Consider the following 20,282-nt stretch of genomic DNA (forward strand, 5'->3'; position numbering starts at 1 on the left):
AAACAGTTTAGAACCTAAAAATCCACCAGCAAAAGCCTCAAACTCACTATTGTGGTCTGTCAGCTTGAAGTGGCCTCGGGCAGGCCTCTGAGGTACGTCCAAATCCAAACTGGTGGGGCGCGGAGGTGTAATGGCAATTGCCGGTGGGGAAATTTGCATCTGAAGCACGGGAACGGGAATAAAGGGCGAGGGTGATTGAGGAGGTGGACCGAAAGTAGGGGGAGTGTACATTTGAGGTGGAGGCGTTGCCGTGACTGAGTCTGAAAGAGTGCAATAGAGTGCAGGTAGCGATGCAAGTGATACAGAGACAAAACGGCTATGAATGGTGTTAATGTCGTTTGTGTAAAAAGTCTCGACTAAAAAGAGGTCTTGGTTTGGTTCACCTTACTTAGTTTTAGGTGTGAGTGTTTTGTTTTTCTTGTCAAGAGTTTACCAACAACAAAGTGTATATAAACTTTACCTACCTTTATCGCCAATAGCTGTAGTCCATGATTCAGCTGAATTTGATCGGGCCCTAAACTGCTGAGATTCATTTGTCGAGGGAATATCTGAAATAATAAGTTAAACAATATCAAACATTAATCAAACCAAGTTAGCTTGCTCACTAACAAGTCAAACAATTGGCAAAGCTATCCCAATTACTCAAAAAAGTAATTGAATTACAATTACAACTGCTCTAAAATTGGTGATTGTAATTCAATTACCACTTGCCAATAATTTTAATAAGTAGTTGAATTACCAATTACTAGTAGTAGTTGTAGTAGTTGAACCACTCAAAATTAATTCAACTGCTCACGAATCGTTGAATTACTTGAAAAAAAGCTAAATAATACACATAATTAGTTATTAGCAAATGACAATAATAAAATGTATATTTAGTTGGGGAATTTCGTTTTTTTTTTAATTTTTGAAGTTATTTTAAATCATATCGAAAAATAAAAAATGCTTTCTCATGGAACCTTTTTGAGCTCTACAAGATGGTCCATGAAAATTTATTTCAACGTTTCGTTTCTCTGAAACCATCATCAAGTTCCATCAATATGGCTCTGCCTTCTATACCACTCACAAAATATCCTTCTTCTAATTTCATCTCCAGTTTGAAGTCCTTGGCAAATTTTAAAAGGTTTGAAGTTATTTAGCAGTAGAAATTGTACTCCAGTTTGCCTTTCAATTACCCTTATTGACGTTTCAGGCTTTTCAACAACTGCTTAAATAACGTGATATTTTTTTTGTTCATAAGTTCTTTTATTCTGGTTTTAGTGGGTTTTGCAAATAACTCCGTCTCCTTTTGGTTAAGTTTTAGTTGTTTGTAAATGTTTTGGCAGATTGACTATTATTGTGAGATAAGATGAAACATAAACACGTATCAAATATTTAATTAATTTTTAATCATTTGAGCTAAAGCAAACGTACTTAATTTCAGAAACAAGTAGTTTAATTACTTTGATTGTACTTTTCTAACTTTAAAAACAGTTGAATTAATTCAATTAATTTAAAGTAGTTCAACTTCTTAAAAAACTGCAAAATCAATTACCAATTGCAACTATACTTTTGTTTCGTAATTGAAAAATGAAATACAATTATTGTTTTTTAAAAGTAATCCAATTTTAGTAGTTCAAATGCTTCAAGGTAATTGAATTCAATTTTTCAATTAAATTAATTCAACTACCGACAGCTCTGACCAAAATTACCAAAATAAATCTATAAAAATAATAACAACTCGTGTCCACCCTTTTTGGTAAAAAGTTTCTAATGCAAGACTAATAAACAAACCTAGTTTACGAAAACAGTTTAACCATACAACTTCTCCATTAATCATGCGACAATATACTCTCATAATCCCCCTTGTAGCTAGAAAAAACAAAAACTTTTCTTTGAGATATTTAGTTTTACAGCTTGTGTCCGTTGAACACACTCACTTAGCAACATTGTCTTATTATCCAAGTGTCATCATTAAGATTGGCATTCCGGAAAACTATTATGGTCAAGAACGTCACCATTAATAATTATAATGATAATGTCCGAAGCGGAAAAAAAAGTGTAAGCTTAGTTGGTTTCCGCCTAAGTCGCATCCTACGCCCGTTGGATAGCGCTGTCAGGATATTAAGAAATAAGTAATGATGTTGCACGTTTACTGCGATTAGAGCTATCGTCTCTATTTATAACACCATAAACAGGCATCGACTAGAATATCTAAGTAGATTGGATCATCTGTGCAACGATTAATGATCGAGTTTTTAATCGTCCATAGGCGCTTGCCTAAATTAGTGTGTGAGTAAAATCAGATTTATCTGTAAGTACCTACTACAACAAACTATAGGTTAGTTGTTACGATTACACCACAAAAACGCACATCGAATGTAACACCTAACCTGGAGTTTTAGGTTCGGCGCCTGGCGGAGGGCAATGAATATATTTGCTCCCACTGGAAATGATCACATTTCCGGAAAGGTTCTGCCTGGCCAGACTGGATAGCGGCTCGTAGATACTACTGTTGCTACCTATTTATTATTTATCGAGTCTCAAGATGATTGAAATACCGGTCAACTCAAGCAAAAAACTAAACTTAATTGATAAATGAAGAAAACCAACCTGAACTGTCCAGTGACCTGCTATCTACTTGAATCCTTTTCAGAACCGAATTGGACGCCGCTGGAGAAGGAATTACAATAGCCGTCTGACTAGGAGGAGTTTCCCGCTCTTTAACTAGCTCAATGTTCCTAGATCCATCGTTTGAAGTTGCCTTAACTTCGTATTCGTGAGCTCGTTCGTTCACGTTCGGCAGCAACACTTTTTTGCTCAACCTGGCCAATTCGCTTCGTGAAAAGTCCGTTCTATTGTGGTCAGGATAATTTTCGAACTCTTTCGCCTTCTTTTGGACATTTTGAAAGTGCGGATGAAGATTCATCCTGTAAATGAGAAAGTCGTAAAAATGTGTTTTGTGCACAACAAAAGTTTTCGGCCACAAAAATTCTTTAAGCTGCTTCAAAACTGCTTGCCGCGCAGAAATAAAATGCATAATACCAACACAGTTAATAACTGAACAAAAACCACACATATGCAACTTTAAAATACAAACAATTTAATAATTTTCATAACTAAAATTGATTTAAGTAATTAATGATTTATTATCATCCCTCAAAAATTTAAATGCTAGATTTGATACATATTGAAAAAATGTTTTTCCTTGACAAAAAAAATCAATAAAAAGTAAAAAAAAACGTCAATATGAAGTCAACTGCTCGTTATCTCTCTATCAATACAGTGAATTTTCTAATCTAAAATTTGTATGAAGCCGATTTGGCTTTTTTACTGTTACAAAGCTTTTGACATAGACATATCGTTTTGAGTTGCTTGTCTAATTAAATATCATGTTTAAGAACTTGATACTTTGTTGACACTCTGTATGGTTGATCAATAATACAGGACTTTTAAAAGTGTTACCAGCATAATTTTTGCTTTGAACAAACAGTAAAGGTGGATTTATGCACGACGTTAAAATAAAATTAAGCTAAACTAATTTAGTACTAAGAAACATCAGCATGTGGACATTTATGCAACCGAATTTTCTATTAAGTTTAGTTAGATCCCCCCGCATTATTACTACCAAATTAAATTAAGAAATTGATCCACTTTTAACTTTCTTAACTTAATAAAAATTTTAATGTTTATCGAGCATGGCCGAAAAAGAATTTGGACAAATGACAAATCTCAACTACAGCTTATATTGATTGACGTTTTCTTCCTTTATCAGATTTTTCCGCCAAAGGGCCCTGTGGGTCTAATTGATTTGGGTAAATCACAAAACACAAAACAAAAAATGCAATCAAAACCGTCGTGCATAAATCCACCTTAAAACCTTATCGAACATGGCCCTTGTTCTTAAATGGTTTAAAATAGAAAAAAGAAAATAGCAATAAGACTTTTAAAATGAGCTAGAAAATTAATTGTCCCGATTGAAATGACAAGCAGTTTATACCCTTAATCTATGAATTAGGCACAATGTAAAAACTACAAGAAAAAACAAGACTGGATAAAAACTGTAAAAAACCTTGCTTATCACCCGATGCAACTTACATGGGAAACAAATACGCCAAAATATAATTTATTACACTCCTGTAAGAAGTAAATTTTTTAAATAAACTAGAATAAACTTAGAAATGTTGGTGACGCCACTTATTTCAGTACATTTCTAGGACAAACGAGGTACTTTTCATGCAGGTTTTACTGTGGGGCAGATAATTTTATTTTATTGACCGTATAAATCACGGATCTCACAAAAATAGTGTAGCCAAAGCCTGTCAATATCGACATAATACTATAATGAAACAATCTGTATAAAAAACTGGATAGTTCTGATTAAAAGTAAACAATTAGAAGCCCCTTTTTAATTAAAGTATGTTCAGCGACTTTTGACTATTGTGTGACAATCACCAGCAAAAAACGTATGTTGGTAATTAAATGTGATATTGATTGATTGTCAAAATGATTATAACGGGTGTTCAATAATTGGTTGGTATGGTCGTAGTTGGCTGTCGTTCTCTCGTCCTACAGCCACAACGTTTAACTAGATAAACGTTTTTAATTTAACGATAAACTAGAAGTGAACTTTGACAGATTGACAAAAATGGCGGTTTTGAGTGTTTTGATATAATAATGAATTGATTGAAATTTTGTTATTTGTTTATTTATGTGATTTATTAGTGTCAGAGCCTAGAGACTTAGATCTGAATAGATATTATTACTTCAATAGGATTTGAATAAGAATTTGCAGGAGGCTGGATACAAGGCCTCAGCATGTCTATTATCAAAGTTCTAACCAATTTTTTTTGTCAGTCGATGTTTTCTAAAATTTTACTTCTGGCTTGGACAAAAATGGATTCAAGTTACCTTCCGGTATATTTTGGTTTTGAATGAATACACATCCTCTTCAGCATCTTCCAAATCCTCAATAACTCGATTTAACTAACAAATTGACGTTTAAAGGGGTTCAAGTATATTATTCATATCATTTTTTCATAATAATCGATCACAGATCAGTTTCGCTTACACTAAAGTAGTAAACTAACAACAAACTAAAACTGTAAACGACATTTAACTTCAAAAATCATAGAAACTATACACTGCTCTATTTAAGACGACTCGCACTGTTTATTTACAAAACTGATAAAAACGTCAACATAACCTGACATGGTGTAATTGATCCATCAAGCTGTAGCTGGTAGTACGATGTTATAAAACACCGCTGAATTAATTTTTTCTTTAACTAAAATGCGTTTTTCCCACAGTTTGTATAATGCCAAAAATGTGTGAAAACGCTGGAAACCAAATCAGGGCATCAATACTACAGGCAGGTCTTTCTTTTAGGAAAATTGAAACATAATATGAAAACACCCTCATATCCCTACAATTTGATAAATATTAATAATTATTCAACAAGCAGTTAAGTAGCAAATAATAATTAATCTATTAAATGCAATGAGTGTGACAAGGACGGATATCCACGATATGCAACGCTCTCTCACGTTTGGCAGTTGTTCCAGTTCTTACATTTAATTCAGTGTAAGACACATTTTTTGTCGATCTTTGTCTAATGAAATGAGATAAAGGATGTAACGCAACAGTCAAAAGTAACCGAACAGAGACGAAATAAATTAAGTGGCGCCACCTACATAATAACTTAAAGCTCACCTTCTAGCCTCAGCAATAGTTTGTTTTGCCATGTCACTGACATTGCCATCGTCAAAAGATGGCGCTGTTTCAGCCTCGTGCGCATCTTCGTTCTGCGCGTTTCTTTCACGCAGCGAATGCGCTTCTGTAACGGGCGTTGCAACGTTAGGAACGCCCCCATTACGAGAGGTTCTAGTATCAAAGTCACTTTTCACCCTGGCTAGGTCGTTAGTAGTCGATTTACCCGACGGCACATTTTTATCCTGTCGAATAGGTTCAACCGGTGGCCATATTGGCCGATCGAGTTTTTTCGGACGTCCGTGAAATTCGCGAAACACAGGCGTCCGTAGGAACTCTTCTTTTTGTCTCACACTCTGTCGAACTCGCGATATTCGGACCGAGTCGTCGATTTCGTGTCCCGTCAGGGTCGAATTCGAACCGAACGACGACAAGCTATCTTTTCTACCTGCCAACAAAACATTTGCTGTTAATAATGTCAATACAACCTACTAAAAACCAACACCATCACTTACTATCGGCTATCGAAGATGACAAAGAGCTGGAGCTTTCTCTCCTCGTCGGCACTTCAGAATGCTGCAGTGAATATCCGGACAGTTCAGTAGCCACCGCGTTTGATTTGGTGCCACCGGATGGCAGTGAGAGAGGTTCACCATGCATCGCTTGCATACTGTAATGCTCCGAACCACTGTCAGATGAGGTTAGTAAAGCGCCACCGTACTCATTGGATAAAAGGTTGCTGCCCTCGCTTGCCCTACGTCCCATTTTCCGGTAAAGAGGCACCTGGGGTTGGGCCCTAGACTTTTGACGGAAAGGTACCTAAAGAACAATGGATATCAATAATTTACAGTAATCATTGTAAAAGTTCTAATAACCTCATTTGGATGATGTATTTCAGCGTAAATTTCCTGCTGCTGGTTTCGTGTCGGTCTGGTGTCAAGTATGCTTTCTACGCTACGTTGATGGCCGACTGTAACAAATTCCTGCCTGCGGTTGGACCGCCCTAAATTTTGATTGCACGCGAATGTCGGCTGGTAGTAAAGTGGTTGCGATTGTTGGTAGAAATATGGTTGTTGTTGCAAGTAGCGCCACGAGGCGGCATCTACGCGAAACTCCTGGGGGGCCCGCTGAATGATCCGTTGGCTCAGAATTTGCTTGGCACTTGCTCTGTCTAGCGGTATTTCCGGGCAAGTCGCTTGTTGATTTGAAAGCGGATTATAAGCCTTGTCAGGAAAAAACTGCAATAATAATGAGTAATAACGTTACTAAGTCAAAATTACTGAATTACTTTACCCTTTGCAAAACGTCTTCTTCTTTAGGAACCACTAACAGATGAAGATATTCCGGGCTGTTGGCTATAAGCTGAACCACTTCCTGGTAAGTTCTACCGGCTGTAGGTATTTTGTTTACAGCAACTATTCGATCTCCTCGTTGCAAACCTGCTTGTCTTGCAGAAGTACCCTCTCGAACGTCCTTCACGAAGATAGTGTCCATTGGAGTGAGGAGTGCTCCGCAGGCGGCATGTCGACCGTCGTCATCCTGTTTTCAAATAGCATTACGTCAGTTACGGTAGTTTAAAACCAAATAACAGCGTCAATTGCTCGTCTATCTAGTGCTAAATTAATCTAATCTTATCCTTAAGTGAGCAAAAAAACCACACTCTTGTTTATAAAAATTTTGATGGAAAAACATGTTATTAAGTAGGTAATTTCCATATTGCTGTCAGTGTTCATTAAAGAAAGTTTTTTTGTTTGACAAGTACTAGTTAAGTCTCGTTCGTTTGTTTTAGGTTAGTGTCATAAGTATTTGTTATTGGTTTGGCAAGTGTAAAAAAAAATTCTTATACTGTATACTTACTGAAATGGAATCGGGTGGGTATACAATAAAGTGTCTGAGGGTAAATCCAAAACTATTTCCATATCGTCGCAAATATAGGCTTCTGGGGCCTTTACTACCACGTGGAACTGAAACAATTCCGGGCGGATGCACCTAAAACCAAAAAAAGGTAAAATACTTGTTTTTGTTATGATTATCTAAATGCTGACAAAACACCTTATTCCAAAGTTTTGTTTGACTTGCCATAATAATTTAATTTGGCCACTATTTCATCAAAAGTGTGTAGTTTTACATAAGATTTTTGAAAACTTAATATTTTCAGCCTCAAACAATAACTTTTTTCACATTACATACCATTCTCTCCAAGAGAATATTTGCATGTAAGTTTTAGCAACAGGAAACAATGCAAGTTTTATTAACAGGAAACACACACATAACCCAATCCCTTGCCAGTTGAGTAGGTGACTGTACGATATTTATATCAGTGCTCATATACATGGAAGTACAGATTTACTACTTGGCAACGTTGGAATGAAGGATTTCTAGATAAAAATGATAAGATATTATTAAAGGCTGATCAACGGCATATACCTATCGGATAATGTATGTAAACTACGATAAACATATTTTGTAATCTGGTCCACAAATATTATTGTGCTGAATACACAACTTTGGTAATAAAAAATTTCCTTACCAGTGTGAGAAACTTTACAATATTTTATTAAGTAATAAATTATAATACTCAGCAGAGATTTCAAAGTCAAGTCTGTACTACTCAATGAAATAACCATTACGAAACATACAAAAACAACTGATAAATTAGTCAAATATTTCATTCAAACCGATCATCATTTTTCTAAGATAATAATAATTATAAACATTCTAATTCGAAAATAGTTATATATAATATAAAGTTGTGCTAAATTTAGTATTATAAAAACTTATCTCGATTAAAATTTGGCTTTTCCATATTTTGCACCTTAGATTCAGAGTCAATTGATTGAATTGATCCATAAATCAACTGGTTTTACTGTAGATAAAGATGTTAAAAAAGACTTTTAGATAATCATAAAAGAAGTGGAATAAAAAGAATTTACAATTATTTGGAAGAATCCAATGGATAATTTCCTGGAGGTCAAACAAACTTTTGTAGTATGTTTGTATGTACTTTGTATTTAAGAAATTTTGAATTTAGAAGAAAAGTGCTTAATTTGCGTTGCTTGCTTGATGGATTTACCATTATCTGTACAGTCACGTGACCACTTTGATAACTTTGATATTTTTCAGTTGTGGATTAATATAACGTCACTTTCTCGTAGTCAAAGTAATTTGATAAACCTTAGCTATTAAGATCCTCAAAAAAAATACTTAACTTTAAACGATTAATATCATTAATTTAATAATGATTAAGCTATTTCTAGATCATCTTCAGAAAACAATGTAATCGACCAAGAGTAATATTACAGTAAAGCCTCTCTACTCAAATTGACAATCATATTTCACGGTCTATTATATAACTGATGATTACCCTTGTGGGAGTAAAATAGATCAACAAAAAACTCACTGTTAAAATGTATTCGGATAACGAGATAATCCAGATGGCGCTGTATATACTCGCAGCTTGAATTTCGAAAATTTCAATGTCAAAATTGTCAAAGCAAAAAACTCGTTGTTAAGTTAATTACTATCCATCGTAGCAAACGGGTGGACGGGTGGCGACTGCAAATCGACACATTAATTGACCGGTGCTGTCAAAAAGGACTGAAAATTTGCGTCATATATCGTTCCGGTGCTCGTTTTGCTACAGTAAAAAAGACCGTTCCGATGGTCGGTTACCTAAAATGGCCGTTCGGATATGAGGTGTTTATTGCTGCCGGAATTTATTAAGATCGGACCGACCGAGTCCTTAAAATTAATTCCAACGACTCGGTTTGCAAACTGTTATTTCCGGGTTAGCATGTAAAGTGGTAATGACAGCATATCATTTTTTTTTTATAATACATACTGTACGTATACAGGGTGATCAAAATAATCAGTCTGCTACCATGTCAGCAAAGTGGTAAGAAGCAACAAAATAGATGCCTTGGAGAGATCCCAAAGTTACTGATATTGATAGACAATAAGATCAAACATTTTAGCATTGATGAATTTGTAAACATGAAATTGGAGAATTGTACAAGTTTTTTTTTTGATCAAGTGACCCGATTAAAACTTGTAATCGGGTGTGACCACCGTCTCATTGGCTGATGTACCGGCCATTCAAAAAGTGAGAGATTTTCAGTTGCATCGAGCATTATTACTTGTCGAAGGCTGTTTTGCTAAATCCAGTTTCAGCGACCGCACATTACGATGCCCATGACGGTTTATATGTCGAGAAACACCGGCGAATTTAAAAAGTATCGTAAACGACAATGAACTCAAAACCGTTTACGGAGGAACGTTCCCCCGAGACCTCCTGAGCATTCGAAGAGGAAACGTGGCATCTTGGAAATAATCTGCGACACATTTATTGCCTCCAATTAATTACGAAGCCAAAAAATCGGTATGTCATAAATTCCTTGCACTCTAAAGTGCAAAAAACCGTTTTGTTGAAACATAAACGAATAAATTACATTTGAGTATGTCAGATATTTTGGCGAATTTCTGAAGAGCCGAAAACTGCCCGTTAATTTGAAAAATGTTAATTTAAGACCAGTCAGTATGAAATATGCTGCTGCTGTACTGGTGGCCTTAATAATGACTTATTACTACTTCACCTAATTTTAACCTCTTTTTTGTTTATTAATAGGGTCCAATATATTAGAAAGAGTTATAGCGCCTATAAGTCTTTCTCTGGCTGTATTAATTCAGCGTTGCTCACACGAAATTGCATAAACATGTCCCATTTAAAAATTCGAACCAATCTTAATTATATCTCTTGTTTTAAAGCAAAAATAAAAAATGGTTTACCTAAAGTATGTCACGATCGTTTCATCAAGACTCCAAACTGTACACAAGGTTGATTTTGCTATCACTTTTAATACATTTCCCGATCGAAAATGTAATATTATAATTTGAAATCGTTTAAAAATTTAGTTTATTTTGTTTATTCAGGTATTTTTATTTATTGTTCTGTTTACTTGTCTAGTCTCGGCAGTTAATACCAAAAAAATACATTACAACCGGTTACAAATAAATTAAAGCAATAATATGAATTTAATATACTGCACCTTCAAAACTGTAATGTCATATTATCTTAGTGAGTATTAGAAATGTTTTATAGTCTGTTGACTGTGACTTCTAACTGTTGCGTCACAATCGTCGATAGTAATTAAATCTGATATGGATTGATTGTCAAAATTATTATAGTTTTAGGTTATAAATTAAGGCAGAAGCTACACTAGCAAATTTAAAACAGTTATGGGGAGATTTGAGACACTTCTCTTGTAAGAGACTCTTGCACTTTTTAGAAGGTGGTCAGTAGCATTTAAAAGTCTCTGGCAGGTTCAAAATGGTCCTAAAAGCCTCTGACAATTCGTAAGAAAGTTTTCAAAAGAAAGTCACTTGTAGAAAACTATGACACTTTTAAGAACGTTCTCAGTAGCATTTATATTTCTCTGGCACATTCAAACTAACCCTAGAGAGGTCTCTGATAATTTATAACAACTCTGGGAAGATTTAAGACACTTGTAGAGGACTCTGGCACTTTTTCGAAGTTTCTCAGTAGCATTTAGAGGACTCTAGCACTTTCAAAAAGGCTCTAGAGGCTTCTGACAATCTAGAACAATTCTTGGAAAGTTTAAGATAGTTGTAAAGACTTCTGGCACTTTTTTGAACGTTGTCAGTAGCATTTAGAAGTCTCCGGCAGATTCAAAATGACCATGGAGGTTTTTGTTTCTTTGAAAAACTGATAAAAACGTCAAAATAACCTGATATTTATTGTACCGTCAAACTGACAATAACTGATACTATCATTATTTGATCTTATCCTAACCTAATAAAAGGAGATAAGGGATGTGACGCAACCGTCAGAAGTCATTGAACAGAGGCCGCATTCGTTTTCAAGTTCCGAGGAGCGAGCAGAGCGTTTGTGACGTAACAATGACGTAATTTGACAATTGATTAAATTATACTTTTGCTAAATTACGTCATCGTGACGTCAAAAACGCGCTGCTCGCTCCATGGAGCTTGAAAACGAATGAGGCCATGGAGTATATTTAGTAATATTTGGAATTGCTCTTATTACCCCGGAGGCCACCATTCCTTCGGTTTCCCCTCATAACTAGTTTTAAGACCGAATTAAAACCAATAATAATAATCAATCAGATGTGCAAGTAGCGTTGTCGGATACGAGAACTAGATTATTCGAATGACTAGTGACTAGTTTTTCGATTTTTGATTTAGTTTACATCTATGACAGTATTTTTGTCAATTTTGTGTCATAATTAAAAAAAAAAAAACATTATAATCATACGTTGTAGCTTGATGGATTAGCTGACCAAGATACGCTCTGCCAAAAATGCGTCATCATAATTTTGTTTGATTTTCAGTATATCGTTTGTTTGTGCCAATATGTCATAATCGACCACTGTGTGTGTTACATACCATTCAGGGGTACGTTCGAATTATGTCAAGGTAATGTTGGTGAAGCTGTCATTTGTCAGATTTAAACCCAACGAGTGGTACATTTTGAAGATGTCAGTAAACTCTATTTAGGGGTTATTGCCTTAGGCCTACCTTAACCTAAGGGTTATAGTGTAGTGTGGACCGTGACTTTTTTTACTTGTTTTGTCACATTCAAACCAAACTCAAATTAATCTGATGATTAATTTAATATGATTTTTTTATTTCTATTGGTACAGCCTGAACCACGTTTAACTTAAACTGGGTTTAAAGTATGACGGTGCAATACCCCTTTAAAGGGTCATTGATATGGATGGTAACTTTTATCTGAGCCACCATGTACGACCATTCTACGATTTGACATTTATCCCATTCGTTTTGACACTCTATGGAGCGTGCCACCGCCCTCTATACTAGAAAGCCTAAAATGTCACTTTTAATGGCGGCGTTAGCGGTTTTCGTTTTATAACACACACAAACCTATACAGATGCAGTGAGAAACAAGTTTTTCTTTATTATTTTGTGTAGTTGATTGCAAGTTGTGAGTGAAAAATCAAAGAAAGTGATTGATTAGATAGAGCTTTTTCTCTACACAATCAAGTCCAGCCTAAACAAATTGGTTAGAACATTTGTCCTGGAAAGTACAACACACAGCAAACTAGTTTAAACACTGTTCAATGTAAGAAAATCTTCAAATCCTTGAAACTAGGTAAGCAAAACTCGGTAACTCACATACCTGTGCATGTAACAAGTACCTAATAAGTTTACTGTACTAGAAAGTACTTACCATTGAGTACAGTGTTGGAGTAAAATCATCCCACTTCAAAGTGTTCAACCACTGTTGAGTTAGGTCCGGTTTTTTGTAAAGTAAAAAACTGACACGGTTGGGCTTTTTCCTGAATTGCTGTTACAATGTGGCTTGAAAAACTTATGAACGGCAGCAAACAAAAATAACTTACGCAAATAACCTCAAGTCTTGATTTTAAATTGTAAAAATTCATCTAATCCTCAAAAAACTCAATTTCCACAATACAAACAAACGCAAACTGTCACTACTATTTTCGCCATATTGGAATTTTTGACAAGCACCTTCTAGGCTTTCTAGTATAGTAGGCGGTGAGCGTGCAGAATTTGACGTCTTTGACAGTTGGTCAAAGTATTGTTTGGTTAAATTACGTCATCGTGATGTCAAATTCGTTCTGCACGATCCATCGAGCGGCCATTGTGTGCCTCACAGCAAACATGGCGGATGTCGGTCATAATTGCGTGTTCTGAAATGGTCTATAGAATAAATAAGGTTAAAAAAGAGTTGACTTGAAATTAACCATCCAAAATAAACTTTTATATTGAGTAAACTGAACTGACCGTAATAAATATATCCATTAATAACAGGAAACACTTCGACTGGGTCTATTGCATTTCAAAAATTTCAATATGCGATAGATACAAACGACAGTTTAATGCCGTATTGCTTTATCATCATATTGGTTTTGGCAAGTTAACCTATTGACAAAATCCGTTCCGAAAATACCCTCAATGCAATCACTTGATTAAAATTGCATGACGTCTCACTTTAACCTTCAATTATTATGACCATCGATACCGCTAAATACAGACCCTGTTTCAAATAAATTAACAATAAAAAGTTTATTCAGGGCAAAAGTTATGCCCCAATAATTATTATTTTACGCGTAAAGTGAGCTATTCGCGCTTTGCCGTCCTTGAATGTTCGTATAGTTTTCATGCATTAAAACTATGGTTGTTTTATTTCAAGAGAAGTATGTTTATGTAAACCGAATCACGTAAACGATCGTAATAACAACGTTAGAGCGGTAATAACACTCAAATATGCAAAGGTAATTTAAAATTTGGTTATTAGATGCAAGTAAGATTTACTTAAGGTTGACAGTTTGATAAATTGGTGTTTAATGAAATCAAATTACGCACTTCATATTATCTATCTGTATATTTATTAGACAGTGAAAATTGCGTGTGAGATGTAAATTGAAATTTATGCGTTATTTGGATCTAAAGGCGCGCCATTACCGTGTCTATCTTTGCCGACGCCCTAATTTGATCATCACCAATAAGTACTGTCATTTATTGCATTTATCCAGTCGGCGAATACTTAGACATATTATGATGAGGCATTGCCTCTAATACGATGATTTACGAGAGGAAATATATTCTGAAACCCGGTTAGAATACCCACACTCTGCAACAGTTTCTAATCTTTAAATTACGACCATCGTAGGCCGATGCATTCGATCGTTCTGTATGTTATTGTAGTTTGTCATCAATTCTTTACGTGAGATTATTTGAGCTTTGCGTTGAATACGCTCATAAAACAGTGCCAGTCTCTCTTACACTTGAGCTGGCAAAAAAATGGACAGGTCATCCATCACATTATCGAATTGTAAAGAATCGTGTGCTCAGTGGGCCTAAAGGACAATTATCCATTAAGAGAAGACATAACGCGCAATGGAAAAAACTGGCATATCGACCTGTGTGGTCCTCGGTTTGGCGACTTCCTTATTTAGTACTTTTACACAGAAGATCGCGATGATACATATTCGTCTAATTAATGTCCTTTATAGTTTGGCACGTGATTAAAGTTTGTCAAAGATAAGGTTCTGCCATTTTGCCTACTTTTTATGTAGGTACAAAGTTAATAATGTGATAAGTTGTGCTGGCTTTATTTTTGAATTAAGAAAAAACTTTTTACAAACATATAATAGGTCTTGCTTCACCTGTTACCGAAATATTGTGGCAGTAAATGTCTATTTCACAAACTGGAAAAATTCTGGTGTGTAATCGCTTAGCACAATGGCGAAATAAAGTAAAAATCCGCCACAAATTTAGCTGAAATATGGTGCTTGAAAATAAGTTACGTTAGAAACTACATTTGAACATATTTCGGCTTACCTTTTGTTTCCTGCCCTACAAAACTTTATCATATAACACAGTATTCAGTAATCAAAGTGTTAAATATCTAACTAGATGAAGTAAAGTTTTCTTTCGGATTTAAAGGCGTTATGATCCATGTCACGTGGTTTCTGGGTGACCAAATATAGATATATTTTCTATCTATCTAAATATGCAATAATATCGACCATCGATTTTGCTTTAAAACGACAGAACTGTTTGATGATTTGTTTTCTCTTTTTTTTTCCTGAACTACTTTTTTACGCAAATATAAACTCTGCATAAATACACTACTTACAAAAAGTATGTACATATACAGACCAAAATAACAGGGGTAAACCGCTAGGGCATTATGGTGTACAAACTTTAGAAATTAATGGGCATTAGAGGACATATTACACTATTAATAAAATTGGAAACCTCTAAATTATATTATAAAAAAAAAAGTCATAAAATATTTTTTTCTATACATCTACCATTCAAATTTAAATATAAATAAAGTTTGGTAATTTCAATGAATTCCGTTGGAATACAATCAAAAAATTTGTTTTTTGTAATTTTACTTTTAAAAATTTTTAAGCTCTCTAGCGGCAAAATGGTAGAAACCGATCAACTTTTATACGTCAATAGGAAGCTTATTTCCCTGGCTATCCATTGGCATATAAAAGTTTATACAAAGTGTGGAAAATAAGCTAGTTATTGACGATTGAACGAAAGAATGCACCAAAAAAAATCATGAAAAAATTAGTCAAATTTGACGCCGTTTATCGGCCAAACCGTCTAACCTACCAATTCAAATTGGGCTACTCTTAGAAAGCTTATTTCATTGGTTATCCATTGACGTATAAAACACTACTAAAACTGGTGCAAATAAACGAGTTATTGAAGATTGAACAAAAGGATGCACAAAAAAATCATTTTTTACGCTCTCTAGCGGCCAACCTATCAACCCAAGTTGGGAAATTTTTAGAAAGCACATTCCATTGACGTATAAAACTCTAGCAAAAATAGTGCAATTAAGCAGGTTTTTGAATACTAAACAAACAAATACACCAAAAAAATTGATCAAAGTTGACGCCCTCTAGTGGCCAAACGGTACCACTAACCAACCGACTTTTGTACGTCAATGGAAAGCTTATTTCATTGGCTGTCCATCGGCATATAAAAGTATATACAAAGTGTTACAAATACGCGTGTTATTTACGGTTTACAGACAGGGTGGCCCAGAAACACTTTTTGTCTGGTTAGGGCTAATTTGACCCTAGAAAATTAGGAAAACACGGTTACATGAGCTACTAGGTCTAATACGATGTAATGCATAGAAATTTCTTGAAAAGCCGATTTTGAAAATGTCAATTTTCGTAAGGGTCAAATTTGCCTAAAACACCACCACTATTCCAATGGGTTTTGCGTTATGTTGGCCACTTAGTGCAAGCGAAAATCGACCTTAATAATTTTATTTCTACAGTTTTGCTACGGCTCTAAATTTGACACTCACTGAGCTCGGTTTGTACCAAATATCAGGTCGATTTAAAAAAATCTCTCAAAAAAATTAGAGTGGTTACAGTCAAGGAAAACGTTTAGTTAGCTTTGGAGCCCTCTGGCGGCCAAACGAAGCCCCCTATCAACACAAACGGCCATATTTTTGGAAAGCCCATTATATTTTCTATTCATTGACATATAAAAGTCTATACAATGTGTTGTAAGTAAACGAGTTGTTTGGCACTGAAGACAGTTTTGACTGAATTTGACAGCTACAACTGTAACCTTCAATAACTCGATTACTTTGACAGTTACAGGGTGGTTCGATGGATCAATTTTTCAAATATGTGATCTAATATAAATTTATTCTTTAATTTTGAACAGAGAATCAGACAAAGTTATAAGAATAAGGAGTGTTTATTTTGAAGAATATCTTACAAACGGATACATAAGTGGATGACATTAATACAGGAAATATGTCTGGAATTTGACGTAGAATTCAAATAATATACAAGGTGTCCCATTTAAACTAAGCAGAAGTCGATATCTACTTTTTAGACTCTCCAGTTGTGATAATTCAGAAAATTAGTGGGTATTGTGAGGTTGGGTTAGTTATTGGAAATTATTAGGAATTACTTGGCCAAGTAGTGGGCATTACAAGGAATTAGTGTAGTACTCAGCGGTTTACCCCTCGCCAAAATACTGTATGTAAGTTATACCCTGTATATGGTCTCGTTTAAATCAAAACCATAGGTACGGCTTAACTTAATCGAACAATTGGTATTAACTACTTAATATCGAAAATTGGCAATGCTTTGTCAAGGCTGCACCTCAATTATTATTATTTATATTATCTTGATCAACAACAGGTTTCTAAAAAATTACTCGATCGAGAAGTAATCGATTCTTATATAGCGAGCGTTTTATAAAACAAAGCGATTCCTACGCAACTCGGGTATGAGAAAATTACTTTAACATGGAGACGCAATTATTTTTGGGACCCACGCATCTTCATCCAAAGATTGTTTGATTGAGGCTCCGGGTTATTTTATCTCAGAATTTTTAAAAATTAGCAAATAAAAAACGCATGCATTAAATAAAAATGATCGTATAACATTGCATTTAAGGCACAGTTATTCAAGAAACAAAACGGCTCAGACAGTTTGAAATCGTATTATCCAATTTGGAAGCCTTACAAAGAACCGTACAACTTGTAGCCTGATTTTTTGCACGATAATCATTAATAATGACCTACTCTTTTATTATAATAGTGGTTATTGTTATCGATGCGATCTACATTGAAATAAGGTGTTTTGAATAGCTAAATCGTACTCACCGGAAATCTGCGATCCGCTTGTGTTTCCTGCGTCCTCTGGAATATTTCCTGTAAAATAAAAGCACCGTGTGGGTTATATAGCATTTACTGTTCGAATCATTATGGTTATGTTAGAAATCCTAACTCTGTACCAGTTGCATAAATTTGATAAACTGCTCAAACATTAAGGGAAATCATGAGAACATGACCTAACTTAACCACATTTGGTGTCTAATTACTCTTCCTAAACCAAGCTAACGACTACATAATTAAAATAAATAGAAATTGGTCTATCGCAAAAATCACTAAGTTACTAGATCATTAGTGAAAAGGGAAAAGGTGTAGTACAGGCCTGAAGAAAGTAAGAAAAACATGTTTTAACGTATATTTAGGTGACATTAATTGGTTAAAAACAGCAAGCAACTTCTGGTTAATCAGTAAATGAAATCACCACAACTACTTTTAACATGAGTTGAAAAAAATCTTTTATTAACAAATAATCAAGGAATGCGTGTTTCGAATTCAGTACTTGATTTTTCATCAATGACATACCATACCATAAACTCTACATTAATATATGTATAATTATGAACAAATAAATTCCTTCAAACCAGTGCGCCCGCATATTCGACATAGCAGAATCACAAATGGCTGTAATTTATTAACATGGTCTTGGTTACAATCTGGTAATGGTAAATCATTCAATTTTTTTGTTTTATTAATGATCGTTTTGATCAATAAGACAAGATACATAATATAAATTTGTTAAATTAAAATCAGACTTGATTTATTCCTGAATATTTTTCGAAGTTGAAGTCAAAACAGTTGCCGAAACTATAAATCTGTATTGTTTACTTTCTCCAATATTGTCGAGAAATTCAATAATTTATTAGCAAAATTATTGGATATTAAGACGAATTGAGACCGAATCTGTCGTGTTCTAGCGTTATAGCTCCCAGGCATCACTTTATATGCAACATTCAATAAATTAGTTAATTATGATCGCTCCTGTAAAGAGTAAAATCATAAACTGTAATACGTTACTTTATTAGGAAATTTAGAAATCAAATCAAAGACATTTAAAGGTTGAATTTATTAATGTACCGATTAATGCGTAGCTTAATTATTTATGAGCATTTCAAAATAGTATCACTTGCAAGAGTTTACTGCGGGTAATAATAATTTAATGTAAAATGCTGGACAGTAAAATTACGCAGAGTATTTCCTATCAAGAATGTTACACTTTTACTACATAAAACAATTACTTGAGTCAATGTTTTATATAACGTTAAATCATTGTATGTATACGTTCAGTTACATTTAGAAATTGTTAATTGATTTAGGAAGTAAAGAATTGAAAAAAAATATACTAACAAACAAAGCACGAAGGTATGTGATCTCGGCCAGTCACGATGAGAAAACAACGAACGGTACAATAGGAGTAAAGAAGAAAATTACTAGTCAATTATGGGAAATAATCTATTTTTGATGCTCTCTAAATGGTTGTTTACCCACGGTCCACAGAGTTTTGTATTTCTAGTGGAAAATTTCGTGAAAAAAGGATGCGTCTGAAAAAACTCTTAACGAGCACCTTGAACCTTATAAATTCAATTATCCACGAATTGAATGCGCTAACAATTTATAATTAACCTATATATTGAAATATCGGCGGTACCATCAGCAACCTCAAAACAACGACTTCGTTAAAGGCGCAATAATTACCGTTTAAATTTTAGATAACATCGCTGGTTCCTGCGCACGCGATTTCAAAGTGATCACGGTTAAATTGGGAGAAAATACGGATCACTGGTTCTCGCAACGTGGTACCGCTTTATTCTTTGACACGATAACAATCTGAAACTGCACCGAAATTTGTGTCACGACTGTGCACCAGCTTATAGTTTATCCATTTCTAATTGAATAAGCATGAAAAAAGTTGTTCCCAACATAAAAAGTAAAATGTATTACTGATCAGTCCTTGAACAGGGTGCTGCATTTTCGATGGTTTTACGGGGTACAGAGAAAACGGTAATAGATAGAAAAAAAGTAGCATACGTGTTCTGATCTCTTTTTCTGAGCTGAGATGACTGGCGAAGAGTGGGTAGCGCAAACTTCTTTTGTATCAAAGATACGGGGGGCTTTTGAAAATTGGTCATTTTGAAACCTCCTCTGTATTTCATTTGCTATTAAAGTTATCAAAAAAGGAAAAACGGTTTCCGGTAGAAGTTTTGACGTAGAATCCAATGGCGTAGTCAGTTTTTTTCTATTACGTTTAGTTTCTGACATATGACAGTAAGTTATATTTTTTTAAATGGAACACCCTATGTATTTTTAGTTCATTTAATTATGTTGATTTTTACTTTTTCAATGGTGTATTAAAACATATAAGTTTGTAAACGTTTATCTTGGTAATTAGAAAAAAAGCTTTCCTTAA

The 20,282-nt window shown here is 34.5% G+C and overlaps 1 protein-coding gene and 1 long non-coding RNA gene across 16 annotated transcripts in view; one reads left to right on the forward strand and one right to left on the reverse strand.

The window, feature by feature from the left end:
* LOC145732420 (rho GTPase-activating protein 21-like) overlaps positions 1–20,282 on the reverse strand; it is an 84,125-nt gene that overhangs the window by 23,888 nt on the left and 39,955 nt on the right. For 6 of the 15 annotated variants that reach the window (XM_081984664.1, XM_081984660.1, XM_081984669.1 and 3 more), the window contains 11 exons: positions 17,870–17,917; positions 7,546–7,677; positions 6,982–7,227; positions 6,564–6,926; positions 6,204–6,507; positions 5,692–6,136; positions 4,078–4,116; positions 2,593–2,909; positions 2,373–2,501; positions 465–548; positions 48–260 (listed from right to left, as the gene is read on the reverse strand). In XM_081984664.1, the coding sequence (XP_081840790.1) occupies positions 48–260; positions 465–548; positions 2,373–2,501; positions 2,593–2,909; positions 4,078–4,116; positions 5,692–6,136; positions 6,204–6,507; positions 6,564–6,926; positions 6,982–7,227; positions 7,546–7,677; positions 17,870–17,917 (2,320 nt within the window). Of the gene's footprint in view, positions 1–47; positions 261–464; positions 549–2,372; positions 2,502–2,592; positions 2,910–4,077; positions 4,117–5,691; positions 6,137–6,203; positions 6,508–6,563; positions 6,927–6,981; positions 7,228–7,545; positions 7,678–7,740; positions 7,786–7,878; positions 7,911–17,869; positions 17,918–20,282 lie in introns of those variants that run through there. The other 9 variants (XM_081984671.1, XM_081984670.1, XM_081984673.1 and 6 more) reach the window with 6 other exon arrangements.
* The window catches only part of LOC145732441 (uncharacterized), a 50,961-nt gene continuing 38,261 nt past the window's right edge, over positions 7,583–20,282 (forward strand). The window contains exon 1 of the long non-coding RNA XR_014179010.1: positions 7,583–7,693. This is a non-coding gene — a long non-coding RNA (uncharacterized LOC145732441). The remainder of the gene's footprint in view (positions 7,694–20,282) is intronic.

This window comes from Ips typographus, linkage group LG8 (genome assembly GCF_016097725.1).
Source record: "Ips typographus isolate SLU linkage group LG8, UJ_Ityp_2.0, whole genome shotgun sequence".
Lineage (NCBI taxonomy): Eukaryota > Metazoa > Arthropoda > Insecta > Coleoptera > Curculionidae > Ips > Ips typographus.